General features: G+C 32.9%; 1 protein-coding gene across 1 annotated transcript in view; it reads left to right on the top strand.

Annotated features, from left to right (window-relative positions):
* The window catches only part of LOC100571445 (homeobox protein B-H1-like), a 77,376-nt gene that overhangs the window by 52,549 nt on the left and 16,009 nt on the right, over positions 1-8,818 (top strand). Inside the window, exons 2-3 of the mRNA XM_029485957.1 lie at positions 4,756-5,542; positions 6,836-6,881. Of these exons, the coding sequence (XP_029341817.1) occupies positions 4,756-5,542; positions 6,836-6,881 (833 nt within the window). The remainder of the gene's footprint in view (positions 1-4,755; positions 5,543-6,835; positions 6,882-8,818) is intronic.

The raw sequence follows: 8,818 nt of genomic DNA, 5'->3' as shown, positions 1-8,818 counted from the left end.
GATCACGGACCCTGTGCTGTTTGAACGTAAGTGTATGATTTCAATCTAGAGTATCAATGTTATACCAAGTTTGTCGTTTTGTTTGTCGGACAAACATCGTGACAGGGGATTTTCATAATGGTATATAAGATGGCTGACCTGGCAATGCTATTGCCGCATATTTGAAACAATTATAAAATACATTTGACCATGAGTAAAACATTCTTTTCGTAGGTAGTCCCTATTAATTCGAAGGTTTGGTAAAATAATTTTCGAAATAGGTTCAGTAGTTCCAGAGATTACTTCCCACAACGGCAACTAACAACTTCTCTTTATATAATAAAGAGTATAGAAGTATAATAAGTATATATATATATATATTGACAAAAAAAATAATACAAATCAACAACCATGCCCGTTTACCAATAGCAACCAATATATAATACACTGTTGCGCCACTGTTGTATTTTTTACATACAGATTTCCTACTTTTCCGGTAGATTTCCCTAAAATTTTCTTTCGTAAAATCCTTCTCCTGGAATTTACGAATATCTTAAAAAAAATTTGAGCCAAATCAGTCCGGCCGTTCTCAATTGATGAATTGTTATACATTTTTGGCTCCATTTTTATATATATAGATTACGACTTACGAGTTATACGATAGTCATACTACTCAGTAGTCCATTGGCTCAGTGCTAATATACATAATAACATACTTAAGTAGCAAAATAATATTTTCATCTGATAAAAATGAATGATTAAATAATATTAAATAATATTAAATATTCGTAATCGGCACGTTCCCCCTGACAATCCCTGCCTGCTGATTAATATTCCCCTCGGATTGTAATCACCTGCATTGCATATTTATATTTTAGTGGTTATATGTGATTATCGGTGCAGTGCGCACAAATATAATACAGTACAATTAGTATTCGAACTTTGTTACGATTGCATCATGTTGTGTTTTGCATATTCGAAGTAACTAAGCTATAAATTCAGTTAACATAACCTACACGTATACACGATTACATGAAATAATATAAAATGTTTTGAGCGTCTATAAATATTTTTTTATTGTTTTAATCTTAAGGGCACTTCTTGATTAGCTAAATCCTTATAAAGTTATAATAATATTATATTAATATAAGTACTTTTAGTACTTATTGAAAACTGTAAATTAAAAATAAAGAAATTTATTTGAGATTGTGGTCGACGGTCGTATCGTATGAATTCTTGACCAACAAATATATTTTAAGCCTGCAGTGTTTATTTTACGTTAAACTTACTATAGAATTTAAATGTAAGCAAATGCTAATCCGAGAAAAATAAAGTTTATACCATGCACATTTTTTAAATTTATATACTTAACTTATATTCTATATATGATGATATCATTGATTTTATTTTATCTTATGAAATCAATGGTGATAATATTTTGTACCACGCTATCGTATCATATTAAACCTATATAGGTACTGCCTAGCCGAGCGCGTGGATGTCGTAATATAATATAATATATGGTCACGGACAGATGATCCAGAGATTATAATGTATTATTAGGTCTGCGGATGCTGCGGACGACGATATAGGCGGGCTTTTCGTCGTCGGGGGAAAGTCGTACGCACAAGTCTGCCTCTAAAACACGCGGTGGGGACACGCGGGCCGTGGCGTGTCTCCCAGCAATGCGTTTGCGTGCGCGTCTTGACGACGAGGACAATAATAATAATATGATAATGATGGCGGCCGCCATTGCGACCGAAACGTAATAATAATAATACCTAATAGGAAAAATCACAATCTATTATAGAATATTAATATTATATATTTTTTATACCTGCGGTGTAATCGGAACAGCCGGTGATCTTTCCTACGCATGCGCGCGTCTATAATGATGATACATAATATTATTATACACGCACACAGCATACGTCATACTATAGGTAAATTATTAAAATACGGTCTTCGATCGACGATAATAAATAATAATATCGTGCGCACTGCTCGCTTATCGATCGAAATTATATTATTATTGTTATTATACCTATATAAGGTGCCTATTATCTTGTATAATATATAGGACATAGGTAGGTAATATAGAAATCATATGGGTAGGAGGTACTTACTTGAATATACCAATATAAATATAATACATGTACACAGGTATATATGGAAAAAATAATCGCAATTTATCGTGTAATGTGCATAGTACATGTTAAACAACAACTCGTCGTCGTTAAATTTATGTATAAATGCATAATTATAATGTGAGCTCATTGTATATACACTATTATATTATATTATATAGTACAAGCTGCACTGAACAACGATACCATTACATGTATAATGTATATAATACAATATTATATAATATTAAAATATGATTCGTACGTCGGCTAGATTGTTAAAATATCAATTACCCGCGCGATGTATATCCTATACACCTACGTATAGAATCTGGAATAATCTATACAAGTAAATTAATAATATATACTAATACCATGGCAATAATATTTTTGTATATACACATACACTGCACTTATTTCACATTATGTACGTTCAATATCATTATACTATATTTTATTACACCGCTCCGCTGCGCCGACGATTTACCTTCGCGAGTTCAATACACATAATATATTTTTACCACGTCATGTATCATATCATCATATATTTATAAATTATAATTAACAGACATCCCGGCGGTACCAATTTATATACACGATCATAATATAATATTATAATGTGACGTGTGTCCATAGTTCATATCATTATATATTTATATACTGCGTGCATATTATATTATCATAATAATATTATTTCTTGTTAGGTATACACATCCCGCCCTCGTGGTTATGATAATATTATATGTATATATATATATATCATGCTGTTTCTATAATAATAAATTATATCTATAAACCTCGTGATTCCCAGGCTGATTGGCCGTGGTTGGCGAAATCCTAAGCTGTTTGCCAAACCCAACACAGAATCTGCCTTCGAACCTCGTATGCACCTTGCGATTATATACTATATGTACTTGGATAATATTATTGTAATATACTTTATTTGTGGGCTCTTTACTGCAATAAATCAATAAGCTATTTGTAAAACTGTTTAACTATATTATAAGTAACGATATTTAGAAGTCGTTGTGTGTAAGCCCCCATACAAAACAATCATTTACACTATTTTTAAGTCTGTGGATTGAGTCTAAAAGTACCAATCTCACTTTTAAAAGCACTAAATTTTAATATTATTACATTGCATCAGTTTAGAAACAAAGGTAATTCGGATCTTGAGCTCAATTCTAATTGGTCATAATTTGAGATTATTGATGTGCATTTTTAAGCCCAAGCTACACAAGTAGTTATGTTCATAATATTACGCGACCTCATCATTAAAATGTTTAGGTATTCTAAATCGGTACATTCTGTAGCAGTGCATCAGAATCATTAATTATGAATGATTTCCAAACCGCATCGATGTTGCTTATATAATATAATGTATTCGATAATATAATAAATTTAGATGACGATTCATTCATTGTGCATTTCTTTGTACGTCTACAAGTCTACAATGGGTTTGTCAATTTTCAGTTTCACATTACATCAGAAGACAATCAGTAACAATATATTATTATCAGGGCTCGTAACTTCATGCACTAAAAATGCATAAATAAGCATTAAAAATATGCACTAAAAAGTTCGAAAATATGCATTTATATGCCATAACATTTTTAAATTATGCACTCAAAATATGCATTATGTAAAAAAATCATCAGCAAATTTTTAAATAATAAGAATAAATCAATTTTTAAAAGTATTTTATTCCTTTTATATTTTTTATATTTAACAGTCAAAATTGATAAAATAAACAATAAACTTAATACTCATGAAGTTCAGATAGCTTTGTTATCTTTATAAATCTTAATTAAGCAGTCATTTTTGTCTAATTTGTGTACACCCATAATATGAATAATGTGTACGTCCCCCTCCGTCCCCCCTCACTTTAACCACTGTGTACGGTGCGGTCACACGAAAACACTTAACGGGAAATTGAACGAACTAACGAATCATACGAGTAAACTCATCGGTAACTAGCGAGTGCAAGAAAACTATACTGCACCAATGTACAAAAATATAAATGCGGGTTGGTGAGAAGCTGCACGCGTGTATGACGACGAACTTTGAACGGTGGAGGTTGGTAGTGGTAGCGATTACATTGTTTCCGCGGTACTACGTAAAACGCATATAATCTATATAAGTCCTACTAGGATACTAGGTACTAGGTACTCACACATTCACACGAGAATAAAAATAAACCAAAACACTATAATTTTGTAAACGGAAAAATAGATAAGAAACAAGAAACTTTTCAAATATGCCTAAAAAATATTTCCATGAAATAATATGCACTAACGACTGTAAAAAGTCGACTGGCAAAATCGAATGCCAAATATGCCTTTACACCCAAAACATGCTAAAACATGTACTATCAAACTTCATATTATTATTACTATTGTTATGAAACGGATTTGTATCTCAGTTAGCATGTTTTCCTGTATAGCAAAAAAAACATGCAGATGCATGAACTTATGAGCCCTGATTATTATAATGTATATCTGGAATAATTAATAAGTTGTAAAGTTTTTTCCAACTCCGTTTTATTGTACACTCGTTGTATAGGTCTCGTTGCGCGTAAATGACACTATACACTTAAGATAAATTAATGATTTTTCTGTATACTGATGTTGTGTGTCTTATGTTTCAACAGCAGCAGCAGCTGCGGCAGTATCGGCAGCGGCAGTGTCGGCTGCGGCGGCGGCGGTATCGGCGTCGGGAGTATCGGCAGTGGCCGCCGTGGCGTCGGCCGACGAAAGCCACGGACTGCAGAAAGATGACCAGCCCCAGTCGGGAGAGTGTGCGTTGACGCACGCAGCAGTGCCGTTCGACGACAGGCGTCGCACCGCAGCAGCCACCGCAGTGGCCATGGCCGCAACAATGATGCGAGAGAGGTCTGCCGTTGTGGCGGCAGCTATGGTGGTTCAACAACAGCAGCAGCAACAACAACACAAGCAGCTCCAACACCAGCAGCAACAACAGCAGCAGCAACATCAACAGCAACAACACCACCAAATGCAACAGCAGCAACAGTTGCAACAACAACAACAGCAACACTGTAGGTCGTTAATGGCCACGGCGGCCAGTAGTGGTGGCCGCGGTCCCGGAACGGGCGGTTACGATTATTATTCGTCGCCACCGCCTGGCTACTACGGCGGCGCCGTGGACGACGATAATGGCGCGGACGACGACGTGGAAAACGGCGGCTGCGACGACCACGCCGATGGTGACGGCAGAGATGGAATCGTTGACATGAGCGGCGCCGGTGGCGGCCAAGACGCTTCTGCGGACAACGAGGACGATTGCTACGGTGGCCCGCCATCCGCGGGCGGTACTAACAAAAGGAAACAGCGCCGGTACCGGACAACGTTCACCAGCTACCAGTTGGACGAGCTGGAGAAGGCGTTCGGCCGGACCCACTACCCGGACGTGTTCACCAGGTGAGTTCGCAATGCTATACGTGCATAAAACTTTATACAGCCCTTTATCCATGTATAACATTATATAAATTGGGGTAAGTTGGAGTAGGCTGACTCGGTCAGTTTTATACATAAAGTGGCCAATTGATTTATAGAGATGTTTTGATGTTCGTGCGCTTAAATCGGGTAGAATATGGTAAATGTACCTATTCTTTATTTAATTACTATAAGTAAGCATCTTTGAACATATTACTATAGCTGCAAACGCATAGAATTTTTAATTATTATTATACCTACCAATGAACAAAATAAATGATGCTGTAAAAAATTATGTATACGCAATACACGTAACCTACTTAAAAGTTTAGTTTGTTTCAATTTCAAAAATAATACAAAAATGTGTGCTGATAATCACAAAACCAGAAAATAAGCATTAATATGAAAAATAAAAAAATGGTAACATATGATTCAGTAGAGCATGAATGGAATTTGTATAATATTGTATCTAGGTTATCATTAAATCGGATTAATAGAAAAAACATGGAATTTCATAAACATCTAAGCCCTAATTATTATATTTACGCTGAATTAAATTGCTATACTTGTAATTTCAAATGGCAATTTCAATATGCAGAATACAACGTAATCAACATTTTTAGGTTAAGAGGTGGGCGGAGATATTCGAGTATACTATTTATGTATTTCAAATCATATATGTGGGTACCTCTTTATCTCTTACGTCCTTCGATGTATACCTAACCGGCTACCTATAATATTGTTTAAGCTTGTTTGTTAGTATATGAATATTTAAATCTAACAATCAACAATAATTATTAAAAATTGTACATAATACGAGTATATTATAGTGACCCAAAAGTTAAGGAACATGTAATAATATTAAACTATATGTTCACTATTATACTTCCCAATGAAATGGAAACTATTTACCGGTCAGTCAAAAACCATAATATATATTCTATATAAGTGAGTACTTATATACAAAAATGTTTATATTCATTTAAAATTTTGTTTTTTTTAACTACTGAATTTTGTTTGTTACAAATCTTATTTAATTTTAATTTATCTTCTGACTTAAAATTAAGAAGATTTATTTTCTTTAAAATCTTATTCGTCTTCATCCTAGAAAAAAAATCGTTTGGGCTTCTTTGTTCTGAGTCGGCCAATGGTTTTTTGCCTAACTAGGAAACCTAAGGTACCTAGCTAAAATACACCTATGTCCTATATATACATTATACATGTTGACAAACGACAGTCAATATAAAATGTTTAAATGGGCTTGTGCATTTGTTACAGGGAGGAACTGGCGTCGAAAATTGGACTGACCGAAGCCAGAATACAGGTAACTTACTATTACTATTTAGTATTTTAGCTTAGTAAATATATTAAAATATATTATACATTATATTAATATACCTAACATTTAGTATGTATAAATATATAATTATATGCAGACAGTGCAGACGTGCAGTCTTAAAAAGATACTTTTTAAAAGTATTCAAGTATACAGACACTTATTTTGATGAGGATTTAAAATACGTATTTAAATTATCTGTAAAAAAAAGTACTTGAGTACAAATACAGATAGGTACTTTGAAGTTTGAAACAGTATTTATAAATAATTTCAATTACTTTCGAATAGTTTACATACAATTTGTTTCGTTTTATAAATCATTTTTTTTAGCATTTACATGTTTTACATTAACTGTATAGATCATTTTAAAAAGAGTAGTACTTAATATAGATATTAAGATTTTATAATAATTTGTCCAACAACTTTTTTTAAAAGTATTTAAAATACGTATTTGAGTACTAAAAATAAATAGGTATATTTGAATAGTTTTACTCAGGTACGTTACAAGACTGATTATGTGATACAAGTAGCATGCGGGCGTATGTGAATACAATATATAGGTACTTTATTACAACTTATTTTCTTATAAATATCTTATAAAAAATATTTTTGTTTTACTAAGAAAAACTTTTGACCACCCACAATTTATTATTTCTCTAAATAAAACTTCTTTTTTTTTATTAGACAGTTTACTTTTACAATCTATTCAAAAGTATATTAAGTAAATGAGATGATTAGGTGGTGTCATAAAAATTGAAAGTTAACTTAACTAAAATTCGGCTAAAACAAAATTGGGTGTGGGCATGATGTTGGCTGAGGAAGTGGGAGAATTTTCTAGGTCTGCAACATGAGGCAGGATATGAGGTTGTTTTTCGGAAATCTTAGTAATGTATACTTACAACTTCTTCTTTTGTTTCTTGTGCTCAAACTATAATGATATGGAATTTTAATATTGGTTAATAGAATACGTTTATATAGTAGTCATATTCGAACACCGAAACCAAAAGCTTTATAACATCGGGTAAAAAATCGTAATTGAAACCTACAATCTTAAAAAAAACCGTTTATAGAACCCAAACTGAAACTATTTGAAACGGTTTCAATCCCTGATTATTTTGTATACAAAAAATTGGTTTAATTTTAAAAATTACCATATACTATAGCGTCTATAGGTTTAAGTCTTGTTTATTTATTCGTGAATACCATTGTGAATGACATAAAATTGATTATCATAGTTTATACACCTATACAGAGTATTTGGTTAATCATTAGAACACGACACTAGTTCCGTTAGAATCTTGGTGGATTGCCAGGGAACGTGTTCCAGGTGATTTGTGACTTGTGCGATGATAAATTATTGGAATTTGAATAAAGTTTTGCTTGGAAGCGTTTGTAAAAAAAGTGAGCAGTGTTTTTGTTGATTGAATACGGATTTTTAGATCAGATTGAAGGGTTTCGTTTGATACATACCAGGATGTCCATGTAATAATTGCCTGGGCAGTGACTCGAAGTTAGATGTTCTGGAAAGCTTGAATAGTTCTCATTTTTTTTTTCTTTTGATTCGTTTTTTTAATAACTATTTTCTTCGTCCGAACTCATCGTCACGTGTCAATAATTTAACAACAGATTTTGTGATAGTGTATTTTTCTTTCTAGAGTTGAAATCGTATATAAACGTTTTTCGTCAATAGATGTTTTTTTTGGGGGGTTTTTAGTAGTATACCAAGACCCGAACCGTCTACAGTCTACATGTAACATAATTATATTACACGCGTGTACATTATTATCATATTGTATTGTAAAAAACATAAAAAAATATGGAAACAAGGTACAACGTAGGTACATAGCGCCGGGTCGCCGCGGGCCGTTTGTTTTTTTAACGTTTCCAATTATAATAATATTATTATTATTATTATTAAAACTATC

The sequence above is a fragment of the Acyrthosiphon pisum genome, chromosome X, assembly GCF_005508785.2.
Source record: "Acyrthosiphon pisum isolate AL4f chromosome X, pea_aphid_22Mar2018_4r6ur, whole genome shotgun sequence".
NCBI classification, from domain to species: Eukaryota; Metazoa; Arthropoda; class Insecta; order Hemiptera; family Aphididae; genus Acyrthosiphon; species Acyrthosiphon pisum.
This window is presented reverse-complemented; position numbering and strand designations above follow the sequence as displayed.